The sequence below is a fragment of the Ahaetulla prasina genome, chromosome 3 (genome assembly GCF_028640845.1).
Source record: "Ahaetulla prasina isolate Xishuangbanna chromosome 3, ASM2864084v1, whole genome shotgun sequence".
Classification (NCBI taxonomy): Eukaryota; Metazoa; Chordata; class Lepidosauria; order Squamata; family Colubridae; genus Ahaetulla; species Ahaetulla prasina.
Window position 1 is genome coordinate 169536560 of NC_080541.1, and position 16889 is coordinate 169553448.

Here is a 16889-nt window from a genome sequence, read left to right on the forward strand (position 1 = left end):
ATGAGGCTAATCGATAAGAACCAGCCTCATTCTGTTTGAACATGAGCCTTTTGAGTTTCAGAAGTATTGTGAGCCAGGAAACAAAATAAAATGTTCTTCCAATTTAATAGATTTATTTTTAAAATGTCAGGATCAATATAATGAAATGGAGCCAGATACAAATACTATCAATGAGAGAGTGCCACTAAGGTTGATATATAACATCAACAGAAAGGTGTACAATGAAGAAGAATTTGAACAAGAGCATGACCAAAACAGATATTCCCAGCTCAATAAGGAATCTGAAAGCCCTAAACCTGGACGAAAGATCCAATGCAGGTAAGATTAGTCAGGAAGTTTGTTCCTCTCCACACTTGACTGCTTTGTTATGTTTCTAGGTCAAACTATAAACCCCAATTTTCTTTTGCTATTAGAAACGCTTATCATTGTTTACAGACTTTACCTGTGCACAGTTTCTTCTCTTTTATGTAAAGCTAAATTAGCCCCAGTGGCCCAATAAGTCAGATGTAATAAAAATGCAGTAATGAAGAGAAGAGTCACAACGGTGGAAAATACATGGAAAATATGTGAAAATATGTGGAAGAACCTAGTTCCAATTTAAAATAGATCACATCAGAGTACCATTGCTGACATATCACAATGTCAGAGTGCTATCCTTTTATTAGCTACATTGAGTGAGGCAGAATTTGCAGTTGCTTACTTCAAAATCTGTTGTTAATCCTTAACGTATCTTTTCTTTTATGTACACTGAGAGCATATGCACCAAGACAAATTCCTTGTGTGTCCAATCACACTTGGCCAATAAAATTCTATAAAATTCTATTCTATTCTATTCTAAACTGATTCTCTATTGGACAATTGCTGGCATGCTTCCAAGATATACCTAGGTATGATTTTTTTAATATATATTTATATCCTGCCCTTTTCCGAAGACTCAGGGCGGCTTACAGTGTATGCTTGGGAACATGTGGTTTTCCAGCTCCAATTGTTCTGATTAATGTAGATTATTAGATTCCACCAAGCTCAGGCCCAATTTGGGAACATAAAGTGCTTACTTGCCTTGAAGGAGTATCTACACCAGGGATCTAGAACTCAATTCTTCCAAATGCCACATTAAGACAGGTTAATTCACCTGGAGGCCACAGCATTGGAAGTCTTTCCATACACAGAAATAAAAATCTCTAGTCCCTACAATAGTACCAAGGGAGCTACCACTGGTAGCAAGGAGGAGGTGCAGCAGTGGCAGAGAGAAGAAGTATACGGGGAAGTGCAAACTCCAATCTTGCCCTGGCTGCAGTGGCACCTGTAGGACAGGTGCAGCTGTCCCTTTGGCTGTCCAATTGCAAAGTTGTACTTCAATCTCAATCTGAGTTATTGGCCTCAGTGTCAGCAATGATCTTGGTGAATGTAAATACTGAATGTGTACAGATAGTCCTCTGCAACTGCTGCAACTTGTAGGCCACAAGTCTGAGTTGTCTGATTGGTGTTGAAACCTGGAAAAAGGCTGTGTGTGTGTGTGTGTGTGTATGTGTGTGTGTGTTTATTGGTTCTATAAACACTTTATTTTTTTCCTCTCATACACCATAGAGACTGAAGAATTCCTGCTTAGGAGAACATAAAAACATTATAAAATAACAAGATTTGTTAGGATTTATTACATTTAGAAAGATTGACTTAGAAGATATGTGTTCAGAAGTCTTTAAAGAATTAATCTTGAATTAATGTTGGCTATGATAGTGTAGTTTATAGTTCATGATTTTAAAAAACTAAATTTTAGCAGAAAAGCGGTATCAAAATAATGAGACATAATAAATATAACTAGAATGGAATACAAGCATGTCATTTTAAAAGTATTCTCATTTGGCGCAATCCCATATGTCTTTGCTCAGAAATTGGTTTTCATTATGTTTAACAGGTCTCACTTTGAGGGAAGTGTACATAGGATTTTAATCTGAATTATACATTTGGCTATTATTTAACAAAAACATACATTGCTGATGATTGACAAGAGTATCGTATTGGTTTAAAGATTGCCTCACTATGTATCATAGAAACAACTGCGCCTTTTTTTAACCAGATAAAAGATTGGCTTTCTATACAATCTTATTTCAGATTCTCATGTGCACGGTTCAAGAATTTTATACTCAAGATGTTTCCTATTTTAAACTGGCTTTATACTTATCGCATTACTGAATGGATTCTAAGAGACTTACACGCTGGCATCAGTGTAGGGATGGTTCAGGTTTTCCAAGGTAAGTTAGTCCATTTCTCATTTTCTGTTTAAAAGCTTTCAAGGTGGATAATTTTCCAGTCTTTTCCACATGTGACATGTATCCTAGGCTGAAGCTCTTTTTATAGTAAAGAGGAGCATATGGTGTTTGGACTCAGATAAGAAAAACAGCCTCTGGTACAGATAGTCCTTGACTTATGACCACAATTGATCCCTAAATTTCTGTTGTTAAGCGAGACAGTTGGGGCCTCTGTGGCTCAGACTGCTAATGCAGTCTGTTATTAACAGCAGCTGCTTGCAATTACTGCAGGTTCTAGTCCCACCAGGCCCAAGGTTGACTCAGCCTTCCATCCTTTATAAGGTAGGTAAAATGAGGACCCAGATTGTTGGGGGCAATAAGTTGACTTTGTATATAAATATACAAATAGGATGAAGACTATTGCTAACATAGTGTAAGCCGCCCTGAGTCTTCGGAAAAGGGCGGGATATAAATGCAAAAAAAAAAAAAAGTGAATTTTGCCCCATTTTACGAACTTTCTAAAAACAGTTGTCAAATGAATCACTGCAGTTGTTAAATTAATAACATGGTTATAAAGTGAATCTGGCTTCCCCATTGACTTTGCTTGTCAAAGGGTCTCAAAAGGTAAGCAGCCGTCATAAATATGAGTCAGTTGCCAAGCAACTGAATTTTGATTATGTGGCCACAGGGTAGTCGTAAGTGAAAAACAGTATAAGTCACTTTTTTCAGTGCCTTTGTAACTTTGAACTGTCACTAAACGAACAGTTGTAAGTTGAGGGCTGCTTCAAGATTTGGTCATATATTATTAAATAACATCTGTATGTAGCCTATGATGCATTAGAATCCGTACCATAGGAAAAAAAAATCTTTGTCTGCTGTATTCCAGATACAGCAGCAGGAACAATATAGTTTGGACCCACTAATTGTACTTTTCATCTTACGATCATCAAGGTTTCTGGCAAGGTCACCAGAAATATGATTGGTTCTTAATTCTAGTTCTAATGAAAATAAAAATTGCTGCCTTCCAATTAACTTGAGTCAGTGGTAGGCATGGAACACCATTCCCTTGTCCCTCTTTTCTCCAACAACTGCTGACATATAAAATATTATTTCAGGACCATACTTACTTTTCTCTAGTAATATCGGTAGTAGTAGTAGTAGTAGTAGTAGTCATAGCACTAACACACATTTTATTACATCTAACATGTTTACATTCTACCCTTTTTCCAGTCAAGGGTTTGCCTATTTTATTCTCCTAGACATTGATATATCCAAGGCCACTGATGGGTTTTCATGATTAAGTGAATATCTGAGTCTAAATCTTATCTGTGTCCAAAGTGCTCCTTCAGCTAGCCAATCATTCTGAGCTATTCCAGGCTTGCAAATAATCAAGAAAAGAAAAAATAATTAAAAACTTGCTCCGATCCAGCCCCGCCTCTGGTATTCATCACTCATCTGCCACAGTTTTGCCCTTTGCCCAGTACTGGAAGAACATAAGAAAATACAGTAATTGGGCTGCTTAGATCTCCCTTTATGTGTCATTAGCAAGCTACTTGGAAGGAAAGATATAGGCAACATTCAGAGAGATTTAGAAGAGGAAAAAAAGCTTTTAACTTAGATACATCATACCAGTAGTAGATGCTTTCTGTTTTCCCCAGAAAACAGTGCCATATGAAGATTGATTGACTCATCATGGGCCATCAAGTTGGAATGGATTCTTAATGACTATAATTTGTCCTCAGCCTAGTCTTTCAGGTCTTCCAGTAAAGTAGTGATTGTCATTGGTTGTCCTCTTCTCTGCCCTCCCGTCCCCCAGAGTTATAGATTTTTACAGAAAGGTCAAATGGATAACATATTATTTATTTGAATAAGAAGTTATAATAAAATAGGGCAGGTTGGCTTTTCCTTCACTACAAATGGGCAATGAAATGTTTGCTTTGTATCAGTTTTGAGAGTCTATTTTAAAATATGCATTCCTTATAGGATTATCAGGAATAGCATTAACCGGATTACCAATTCCAGTTATCAATAATTTTTATTCTGCATTTTGCTGCTCTTTAATATATGTTATATTTGGAACTTCACAACATTTGTCTATTGGTAAGTACTATTGCTATCTGTTCATTCCATTTAAAGATACATGGGATTATTTGTCATTAGAAGTGATATACTGACTTATTAAAAAAATATTTTTATTAATTTATACTTTCAAACTCTGACTTTTATTTCATATTTATCTCTAAATCTTCTGTTAATACCATATTTTTATTATCTGTCATCAAATAATTCACAAAGCTAAAGAAAACTGTGTAAATATTTTTAAAAAGCGGCTATATGAAGTTTGATTTATCTGTTCAATCGATTAGTTTTATGGCAAAATCATGATTCTTGTAAGTTCTCCATTATTCTTGTCTTAGCAATATTTTACACTTCTTTCAATTTAAACAGATGAGTTTATTTGTAAAAATTTGGAAGTTAAATAAATGATTTCTCTCTTTGTAATTTCTCTTCGTAATCACTGTGTAAGGAAATAAATTGTAAAGGCTCTTCTCTGAAATCCAGACATAATTGCTGGTAAAAGTGGGTCTCTTACCATTTCCATGCTCTAAAAACACCTCTATTTCAGGCTTGATAGCAGAGTGCAACAGCAAATCACAGCTCGCCAAATACTTAACTTCTCTTGATTTGGCAAAAGATTCTCAGACATAACTTGGCTAGATGAGCATCTGTTTTCCAAAACAAAAATGAAGTTTTAAACACAATAGTTGATTGACTATTGCAGTATAACAAAGTCAGAGCCTTTGTATATAATTTTGTTGCAAATTCTAGGCTTTTCCCTATGTTCTTTCTAAGGTAATGAATACTTGATTTATCGGACTTGGGTAACTGAGAAATGTTTATATAATCCTCTAGCCTAGGAGATGACTGACTCTTGCTTTGCCAACTTCAACCCTTATACTTTGGAAGAGAAAAGAAAGCTATATACACACTTCTACTCTCATTTCCACTCTGCTGTGCCTTAGTTAATAGACCTGTCAGTCTTTCTGGCAGCTGTCTGAAAACCAGAAGTGATTGTTCATCAGGCACATTTCTGATAGAGTTTTTTTAAACAAGATTTATTGAGATGAATGGGATGACCTTACAATATTTCTAGCAAATGAACTATTTTCAGTTTAGAACCAATTCAGCTCCATATATATGTCCTCTACTTTCCACAAGATGGGATATAAAATAATAAGTGTAAGTTATAGAAGACTTCTTTATGCCTTTTCCTATTCTGGGATTTTATAATTCCAAATTTCTTGAGCCCTTAACAGCTAAATACTGCTAATTTATTAGATATTGGTGACTGTTAATAATGAATCAAATTGTAAATGATTAATTCTTTCTGATAGACCAGTGGCATTTCATGGGCCATAAATAAATACTGAAAAAGATAGCGAGCATCCTATTAAACAAAAGTACCCTGTATTTTTCCTTCAAGAGAATGGAAATTCATTTTTTTTCAGCAAATAAAATTATCATTACAATTCCTTTGTGTATATCTTCCCAATCTCTTTATGTTAAAAAACCTTTTGAAGTTATACTGAATTTTTTAGTCTAAAATGTAACCCCAAATTAAATATGATCATTTGAATTATTCTATGTACTGTATGTCATATAATAACAATTTTGCAGTTTTAGGGCATCATTTGACAAGTTACATGCCCTAAAGGGAAATGCATCTCTAGCCAATGAAATCTTATTTTTAAATATTCATCAGTTTATTTTCTGTTTATGGTTTCCATACTGCTTATGTGCTATCACAGTTCCACTTAGCATAGCTTATCTAGATGCACAGTCAGTAACATTTTTAAAGATCTGTTCCCTATTACGAGTTTTCTAAATTTCAATGCTCGTATTGCTATATTATCATTTCTGTGTGTCCATGAACCAATTGTATGTCAGTTTTGCAAACAAATAATAACCCAGGATGGTAAGTGACACCAAAAGTACTCTCAAAAACATTAAAATTGTGAAAATGAAAGCAGTTTAAACAATTGTTTTGATACGTTATAGAAACCAAGACAGGTTAGGATTGAGAAGATATCAGTCTCATACTCCTTATTGCCAAAAGTGTTTCCAGTGCTTTCTGCAGGGAGAGATGTCAAATCAGTCAGTCTGATGAAACCAATGTCATGCCATCATGACACAAGCACTGCTCATTTATAGGTATATTGTGACCTGTACATCAAAAAGTTACACAGCTTGTGGCATTAGAGCATCATATCACTTTCTTATTTTGATGAAAGCCACCAGACTTGTAGATGCCCAGGATTGTGTCTTGAGCCTAGATATTAAAAAGTGTAGTACCTAATTGGGTGTCACTCGTTTCTAAACCCCATAAATCAATTGAAATTTCTTTGATTGAAATAAAAGTTATATGATACCAGTTTAGAAGAACAATTTAGCATTAATGGTTAATGAATGCTGAACATGAGTTGGGCTCGGGTATGCTTGGGTTAGGATCAGGCTCTAGCCAGCTGGCAAGGGTTAACAGAGTTCCTGTAAATCTGGTGAATCTTTCTTGTGGTGATTTATGGACCATGGTTTGAGCATCACTGTTGTTGAGTGCCCAGTGATGTAATTTCTGACATCAGAATACTAAAAGAAATAATATGCAGAGAATATCTGTTGGTTTGTTGCAGAGGAGGATTTCAGCAGGTTCTGGCCAGTTCTGGAGAACCGGTAGCGAAGATTTTGAGTAGTTTGGAGAACCGGTAGTAAAAATTCTGACTGGCCCCACCCCCATCTATTCTCTACCTCCCATGTCCCAGTTGATCGGGAGGAAATGGGGATTTTGCAGTATCCTTCCCCTGGAGTGGGGAGGGAATTGGGATTTTGCAGTATCCTTCCCCCGGATTGGGGAGGGAATGGAGATTTTACAGTCTCCTTCCCCTGCCACGCCCACCAAGCCATGCCATGCCATGCCCACCAAGCCATAACCACAGAACCAGTAAAATTTTTGAAACCAACCACTGGTTTGTTGATTTGTTTATATCCTGCCTTTATTATTTTTTATAAATAAGTTAAGACAGTGAACATAACCAACAGTACTTCCTCCTCCTATTTTGCCCCAACAACCCTGTGAGCTGATTTGAGCTGAGAGAGAGTGACTGCCTCAGAATTACCCAGCCAGCTTTCATGCATTATGCGGCCCTAGAAATCACAGTCTCCTGGTTTCTAGCTTGGTGGTTTAACCCTAGACTAAACTGGTATTCAGAAAACATTTTATACTTTAAGATCTTTAGAGAAATTGTGAGAATTACTTTGTGACAATTAATATGGTAGTTGAATTTATATTGGCTTTGGCTTTTATCTTGAATTTTTGCTTTTTGGCAACAGGTTCTTTCAGCATTCTGAATGCAATGGCAGCAAATTTTCAGAGCAGTCTTAATTTCAGAATAAAGTTCCCAATTAATAACACTTTGGCCAATGTTTCTGATGAAAATTTTATGCGGAATTATTTGGAAGCAGTAAGTCTCACTGCATCTACTACATTTTTAGTTGGGATTATTCAGGTAGGATACACGCTTGAACTATCATTTCTTTTTCTTACCATATTTTTATTTATTTATTTTAAGTGTTTTAATGCCACTTCAGTTAAGTTAATAATACTGTGTGTGTGTGTGTGTGTGTGTGTGTGTGTGTGTGTGTGTGTGTGTGTGTCAATAATAGCAATAAAGCAATAATGAACAGCAATCTCAAACATCCCAGGTATATACTCCATTTACTCCTTAATCCTCAAATATCTGCATAAACACTTAGGTCTTGAAGAGTTTTCTGAATAACAGTGACAAGGATACTGATTTCTGAGAGTAACTGATTCTATAGAGGTGGGATTTCTGGCAGAGAATGCAGAACTTTTAAGTTCCCTCCATCTCATCTCACAGAGAATGGGAACTCTTGGTATTTTCAAAGACAGAATAAAAATTCAGTAACATGTAATATGATATGTATTTGAATGCAAAAGTTGAATGAAAGTTAAATCTTACCTGAGTAAACTTTCCCTCTGAGTGAATAAGTATAGGACTGTATGATGAGTGTAATAAAGTAATTCTCAACTGACTTGCTAAAATCTTAATATTTTTAGACTCCATTGTTCTTTTTTTAATGCATGAAAATTCTATACTAATTCTGCACCAATACTTTTCAGTAATGTTTTTATTTTTGGTTCTGATGTACTGAAAAAATAAGTAAATTATTTGGCTTTATACAACATTTCTACTGCTTTTAAAATATCATTTATTTTTTATTCTTTGTCCACTGTATTTTATATTAGGGTTAAGAATTAGATCTTAAAGAAGTTAAGAAGGAGAGTAAAAAAACAGGAATTATTCTGTCTGATAACCAGAAACATTTCACCTTGCATAAAAGCTGAAATTCAGAAGATTCCTAAAATCTGCTGATATTTTGCCTGAAGACATTGAAAACATTCAAGAGTTCAGCAGAATTATGCAAGGTTTCAATTACTTCGCATGAAAACTCCTAAAGATTTCACCCAAGATAATTGTTCTTTGGTGAAATTTCACCAATCTTGTTTCTATATTTTTTGGTAATGAAGGCCAGGAAGAGCTACTGGCCTCTGACTTCAGTTTATCTCAGAACATTGACTAATTTGGAGCAGTAGTGGGTTCCACTTACCTTCGCTACTGGTTCAAAACCGGGAATGTGCATGTGTGCTTGCTTCACTCACACATGGCACAGAGCGTCCGTGATGACGTCCAGGCAGGTGGGCAGAGCCTCCAGCCACCGCCACCACCGGTTCTCCCAAACCGGTTCTCTCAAACTGGTAGAAACCCACCACTGATTTGGAGGCATAAAGCAGATGATTTAGACTTAGAATAACTTTATTGTCACTTTGAATATACATTAATCTGCATACATTAAAATGAAATTTGGTTGCCTACAGCTTTCAAAGGGTCACCATCTCTGGTATACACTGCATAAACATGACAAAATAAATAAATAAATAGAAAATTATGCATATACCCACATAAATTATACGACACAGAAAACAACACAGTCTAGTTCGGATGTATACATATACATGGCAAGAAAAAGGAATCCTGCAAGTTTACCAGACGGATGGCATAGGGAACAAAGCAGGGGTGAAATCCAGCAGGTTCTGACAGGTTCTGGAGAACCAGTAGTGGAAATTTTGAGTAGTTTGGAGAACCGGTAGTGAAAATTTTGAACAGTTCAGACAACCGGCAAATGCCACCTGTGGCTGGCCCCAGAGTGAGGTTGGAATGGAGAATTTGCAATATCCTTCCCCTGGAGTGGGGAGGGAATGGGAATTTTGCAGAATCCTTCCCCTGGAGTGGAGTGGGACTGGAGATTTAGCAGTATCCTTTCCCTGCCAGGCCCACCAAGCCACATGATGCCCAACATGCCATGCCCACAGAACCGGTAGTAAAAAAAATTGGATTTCACCACTGGAACAAAGCTGTTACAGAATCTGGTTGTCCTCCTAGAAATATTTTGAAACCTTCAAGAACAGAAGCATTCGACAATACTTCTATCCTTGCAAAATATTCACTTGGGTTTTAGAAAAATAATATAGTTTCTTTAAATTTCAGGTGTATAAAAAAGCAAACTCCTGCAGAAATAGGACAGCTATTGTGGCAAATAGAGGTTTATGTTTTCTTTAAAAGCCCATTTTTCTATTTTAATATCTCTTTTGTTCCTTCCAGCTCCTTTTAGGCATCATTGGCTTGGGATTTGTCACAACATATGTCTCAGAGAGTCTCATGAATGCTTACCTTACAGCAGCAGCATTACATGTGGTTATATCACAGTTCTCTTTCATCTTTGGAATTGTAATTGATTTTCATTCAGGCCCATTGTCATTTTTTTATGTGAGTAAAGCCACTATTTTTAACTTTCCTGTTTCTCGACAAGAATGGGGAGAAGTAGAAGTCATTATTAATGTATTTCCCATGAAGAGTGAAAGATACTAGTTAAAAGTTTTATCAAATTCCTTCATTTGTAAAGATATAATAACAAGTGGTCACAACACACACGAGGAATTGCAATTCTCACCAGAGACCTAAGTTCCCCATTTTTAGGCATTATTAATTTTCTTTATGGCATGCCATTGTCTTTCTTAAAACATTGAAGACAAATCAACTCCCTTTAAACATGATGGGACTTAACTTCTAAATAATATAAAATAAATATAGCATAAGGGTCTTCACTACCAGGGTCAGGTTATTTGAGGGACGACCTCTTCAGAGTGGCATTTATTTGTCCCATTAGGTTCAGCAGGAGAAACTAGTTGTGGGTAGTATGTATCCAAGGGGTAGTGTCATCTGGTAGGACCCAGGATGAGGGCCTACTCTGCTGCCCTAGGGAAAATAATTACCCCCAGGATAGGCTGGCCTCTAGAGGAACCTTCTAGAACAGGGGTCTCCAACCTTGGTCCCTTTAAGACTTGTGGACTTCAACTCCCAGAGTTCTGGGAGTTCTCTGGAAGTTGAAGTCCACAAGTCTTAAAGAGACCAAGGTTGGAGACCCCTGTTCTAGAAGGGCTTGAAGACCTAGTTTTGCTATCTGGCTCAGGGATTAAAGAGTGGCGTGGAACCCATGAAATAGTTTTTAGTTCTTAATTATTTTCAACATTTGTCTTGTTTGTATTCTTCTTCTATTCAGTAAACATAAAACTCAGTCAACTGAACATTTAAAATTGTATCATAAATACTACTGATTGGTGCTAATGGTTGATACAGGTTGCTTTCAGCATCCTAGGTATCAACCAAGTATCTTCTTAAAATAAAATAGTCTTGTTTGTATTATTATTATTATTATTATTATTATTATTATTATTAGTAGTAGTAGTAGTAGTAGTAGTAGTAGTAGTAGTATTTACTTTATTCATTACACGTGAAACTCAGTCAACTGAACATTCCAAAATGCATCACAAATACCATTGACTGGTGCTAATGGTTGATATGGGTTGCTGCCAGTGTTCTAGGTATCAACCAAGTACCTTCTTAAGATGTAAAATGTTCCAAGTAGCACAGTTTTTTGCAGTTCTGCTGGTGTTATTGCAGGAAGCTGCAATTTGTTGATGTAACTTATAAAATTCTTGGACATGGCATCAAGTGCCCCAATGACAATGGGTATCACTGTTTCATCCACAGCCATGTGGTTTCGATGGCCAGGTCGTGATATTTCATGATTTTTTCCAGTTCTTTTTCTTCGACTCTGGCATCTCCTGGTACTGCGATGTTAATAAATTGTATGTTTCGGTGGTTGTTGTTTTGTTGTTGTTGTTAGTATTGATTTAATTGTAAGCCTCCCAATCATGTGTGTGAGATAGGCATCTATATTTATTTCTGAAGCAAAAAACTATGTCATTTAAAAAACTATGTTGATGTTTACCTTGATACTATTTGCAGCAAACTAACATTTTGCTGACATTTTCTTTTTTTCAGAATTTGGTATACTACTGCATGGGTCTTCCTAAAGCAAATTCCACTAGTATCCTGCTGTTTTTGCTTTCTTTACTATTGCTGAGGGTCGGCAAATGCATTAAAATAACTTACAAACACTATCCTATTGAGTTTCCAATGGAGCTTGTTTTGGTAAATATCTGACATTTTTCAACAAAATTACATTTATGCTACCAAAGTCACAGTTTTGTAAATGACTTGAAGTCATAGAGTGATCCATGAAACAGTTTCCTTCAAACATTGTGTTTCTTTAGTACAGAACTGAATTTTAAGAATTTTGCTACTCTTTTATTTTGGTTATATTATATTGACCTTAGGATCTCCACAAAGAAGAATAAGGAAACACTGCATCTGAAAGAAGCATTGTCCCTTATTATAATTTACTTCAGGTCCTCTGATAAAACAGAGGAATTTGTTTTATTGCATACCTCAAATTCAGGGGACACCACACCATCCCTTCTTTGCCTTCACTGCAGAGACAGTAAGAACATTTTGTCTACGATTCAGATAAAACCCAATTTTATCTAATATTGTTATGGTCTATTGTCCTTAGAAATGCATTCTTGGGAAGTGGAGATTTAAACATTAAACATTCTTCCTTAAATTTCAGTATCAGTGAAACTTGCTGTGGGGGAAAATCCTTTTCTGACCATGAAACTCCCCTCCCCCCCTCCACAATACTAATCGTTGCACTGGTGATTGTATCCTACTGTTTGTGGTAACTAATCAAAAGTCTTCCTTGTTTGACATTATACCACTGAATATTATTAGAATCTATTTCAATATCTGGCTAAAGCAGGACAATTATTAGTCCATAATGCCAAGGTATATATTGACCTTGTAATTGCCATTAATCAAAACTGAATTTGAGGGTATACAAATGTAATACTGAAATAAATTTAAATAAATAATATTCCTCTTAAATAATATAGAGTGCATTGTTTTTCTTTTACAGATTATTGTATTTACAATGCTTTCTACCCAAACTCATCTACATGCTGAATCTAGTCAGGGAGTTTTTACAATGACTCCCCACAAGTATGTAATCTAAATCTAATACTATGTATTTTTCATACATGTATAAATATGTACTTATCATACTATTCCCTTTCAGGGTAAGATATGCAGGGGGGAGAAAAGGAAGAACAAATAATAAATTTAAAAAATCAAAATAATGAAATAAGAAAAAAGAAAGGAAATAATGTTGAAGTTGAAGAATTGGGTAAAGAACTTGGTAATAATACCCCAGCTTCAAATTCCTATGAAACATTTGCCAACGCATGAACCTGAAAGCTTATTCTAGCCATCAGTATCATGTATAGACCACCAGTATTCATAAAGAACAGTGGTGGGTTTCAAATTTTTTTACTACCAGTTTTGTGGATGTGACTTGGTGGGCGTGCCATGGCTTGGGCGTGGCTTGGTGGGCATGGCAGGGAAAGGATATTGTACAGTCTCCATTCCCTCCCCACTCCAGGGGAAAGTTACTGCAAAATCCCCATTTCCTCCCGATCAGCTGGGACTCGGGAGGCAGAGAATAGATGGGGGCAGGCCAGTCAGAGGTGGTATTTACCGGTTCTCTGAACTATTCAAAATTTCTACTACTAGTTTCTCCAGAACTGGTCAGAACCTGCTGAAACCCACCTCTGATAAAGAGCTATAATTACTGCACATTTCTTAAAATGAGCTAAAAGTAATAATGTATTATTTTATTTTACTTATCAGATTTATTTGCCGTTCATGTCACAGTTCTGGCAATTCTAAATTGACTCTTTAGTACTGTGCAGAATGTCAAAATTTCTTTTTATTATTATTTCATTTCATATGTAAAATACAAAGACAAGTAGAAATAAGAAATTAGGGGAAGGAATCTCAAATTTGATCTTTGAATGTTGCTTTGGAGGACATGGGGATGCCTGTGTAACTCCTTAAAACTTAAACTCTCTCCTTTCCAGGATTACATGGCAGTTGTGTGACCTCTGGAAAAGAGTCAACTGCTTTATTGAGTACAGAGTGGTGTTGCGTTCACTATCCAAAGCACACTTTGGAGATCAAATTTAAAGGGTTGCCCAAGCTTTCTATGTTCTGATGGAGAAAATATTGTCCATTGCTCAATTTAAACTTTTAATCAAGGTTATTTGTCCTAATTTTCAGAAAGAGTTTCTAAGATAGCTAACAATAAGTACATAAAGTTAAATGTTTGAAATCCAAGCAAGCACATATTTATTATTAGCACCACTTCCTTGGTGCACAAAATTGTGGGTTGAACGAGATGGTAGTAAGTCAGTAAATAAATAGAACTATAGCTTGTATATCCTAATCAAAGTGCTCAAGGATGTTCTTTATACTGAAGCATCTCTTTTGTTTCAGGTTTCTGAATCCTTCACTACCTGTCTTCTCAAAACTGGACAAAATTATATTACATGCTTCATCTCTGGCAATAGTAAGCTACTTCCTTCTCATTTTTGTGGGAAAGAAGTATGCAAGTATTCACAACTATCACATCAGACACACTCAGGTAATAGTTATATATTGCAAGGCAGAAGCTTCGAGAAATTGATGGAGCTCTGGGAGAATAAAGAAATTATAATTAAATATCCTTTTCCATAGATTTCCAGGGTCTGTGGAAGGCATGCAACTCTGTAGTCACTATTTGTCTCCAAGGACATTAAAGATACATTGGGACACATTGAGATAAATATGAAAAACAAAGCCATTCTTCACTAATTTAACTGATCGGTTAAAAGCCTTTGCATAGCTTCCTCTAGTGTACCAGTTGCACACTTTTCTTGATCAGGAGACACTCCAGACAGTCATTCATGCCCTAGTCACTAATGTGCTTTATGTGGAGCAATCCTCAGAAGCTTCAGTTGGTCTAAAATACAGCGGCATGGGCAGTGACCAGCCTGCATTATCCGCTATGTTTCTGGTTGTGATTCAAGGTGCTGGCTTTGACCTATAAAGGACTATGTGGCATAGCACTTCTAATTTGAAGGAATGTATATCATCTCCTGCGTGATTTCTGTCCAGCCAATACAAACTAACAGGGTTGGCACACTTTGGATCCCTTCAATTAAACAGTGTCATCTTTTCAGATCCAAGAGGTATGCCCGCCTCTGTTGTGGGGCCTGCCCCCAGAATGAAGCTCCCCCCGATATCCAGGTGGCTCTCATAGTATTAGTTTCCCAGAGCGTTTGAAGACCTGGCTCTTCCCACATCAGGGCTAGATTTGCCATCTTGTGCTTTATCTGCTTTCCTATCTATTTTTTGTTGGCTAGCTTTTGAATTGTATTGCATGTTAATCTATTTACTACATCACAAGCCACCTCGAGTTGTTTGGAGTCAGGCAGACCTAAATTAAATTAAGTCCCTGTGGGTGCTCATGATTAAAAGTGTGACAGCATCAGTAATGCAATTAAACTGTTCTGAAAAACACATAAAATCAAAGTTACAAGTCCAAAAAGTAACAACAGCAACAAAAATAATTGCCCATTAAAATTATGGTTTTATCTATTAGAACAGACGTATTTGTTCTCTATAAAAGAGCTGGGGTGTCTCAGTAGTTAGAGTGCAGTACTGCCGGCTACATCTGCTGCCTGCTAGATGCCTGCAATTTGGCAGTTCGAATTTCACCAGGCTCAAGGTTGACTCAGCCTTCCATCCTTCTGAGGTGGGTAAAATGAGGACCCAGATTGTTGGGGGCAATATGTTGACTCTGTAAACCTCTTAGAGAGGGGCTGTAAAAGCACTGTCAAACGCTATATAAGTCTAAGTGCTATTGCTATTTATAGAAAACTAGTTCTTGGTCATGCTGGCTGGGGAATTCTGGGAGTTGAAATCCACACATCTTAAACTTGCCAAGGTTGAGAAACACTGGACTATATTCAGTGGTGGGATTCAGCCAGTTCGCACCACTTCGGGAGAACCGGTTGTTAAGTTTCTCAGCAGTTTGTTGAACTGGTTGTTGGAAGAAATCATTACGGCAGAGAACCCGTTGTTAAATTACTTGAATCCCACCACTGACTATACTGTACACATTTTAAACATGATTAGGCAAAAGTCCCTCCAGGGGCACCCCCAGTGGTGTGTCAACAGCATCACAATTGCAGATAGAACTTGGCAATTAAAGCCCACCTCCTTCTGAACATGCATTATACATATTGCATGCATGTAAAAAAGAATGAGACTTTGGGTGCTGAAGTCATGGTCACGATTGTGATGCTATTGATACTTCCTGTGGACTCCTCTGAGTGCAGCAGGCATTGTGCAAACCTAAGCATATTCAAGAAAGCAGTAGGAGCCATTTTTCCAAAAAAAGGACTGTTGATTTAAGTCATACATTAACTGTAATGACTGAGTGTCTCCCTAAAACAGAAACATCTTATGGTTATAAATGATAAGGATATATTGATATTCTGAAGTTTGTCATCTTTATTTTTTCTAGTGGAAAATATTTGTAGTCCCTATATTTCACAACACAGTAATCTGAATACCAGGAGGTTTATTTCTATTTATCATGTACAGGATTTAATAGCAATTGGGCTATGCAATGTCTTCAGTTCATTTTTTAAGACTTTTTCTGTCAGCTGTGCAATTTCTACAACTGTTATTCAGGAGAAGACTGGTGGAAAAACACAGGTGAGTTAGATCCAGTTCTTGTTTGAAATCTAGATGTGGGTATATTTGTTAGAACATGGTTATCTCTGCTGTTTGGACCATAAAAAAGGGATGCTTTACAGAGTTTGTTAGCATGAGCAAATGGTTAAATAACTACAGCATTTGAAAAATTCTATTGTCACTTCAAAGGCTGCCCTTGGTGCATTAATATCACTCTCAGTGGAGATGTCTGCATCAGAGGTCATGGGCAGAAATCTTTTTAACCCCATTAGGGTTTTCTGCTTAGACACATACATGTTTGCAAATCGACCCATCATAAATTTTGATTAGCATTATTGTAAAATATAATTATATTTAAGACACCAGAATTTAAGACACCAGAATTTAAGATCAAGCTCAGTTCTTGGTGACTTTGTTGACATGGGGTTTTTCTTTTGGCAACTGTCAGAAATGTTTTTATAGTTGTCATCTTTCAAGATATTTTTTTGACTCCACAATGTAACTCATAAGTGCGATGTACCTTAAT

The 16889-nt window shown here is 36.4% G+C and overlaps 1 protein-coding gene across 1 annotated transcript in view; it reads left to right on the plus strand.

Annotated features, from left to right (window-relative positions):
* The window catches only part of SLC26A8 (solute carrier family 26 member 8), a 48380-nt gene continuing 31491 nt past the window's right edge, over positions 1-16889 (plus strand). The window contains exons 1-10 of the mRNA XM_058176674.1: positions 1-33; positions 131-318; positions 2113-2252; positions 4233-4349; positions 7635-7810; positions 9986-10150; positions 11729-11878; positions 12702-12784; positions 14117-14264; positions 16271-16384. Coding sequence (XP_058032657.1) covers positions 1-33; positions 131-318; positions 2113-2252; positions 4233-4349; positions 7635-7810; positions 9986-10150; positions 11729-11878; positions 12702-12784; positions 14117-14264; positions 16271-16384 — 1314 coding nt within the window. The remainder of the gene's footprint in view (positions 34-130; positions 319-2112; positions 2253-4232; positions 4350-7634; positions 7811-9985; positions 10151-11728; positions 11879-12701; positions 12785-14116; positions 14265-16270; positions 16385-16889) is intronic.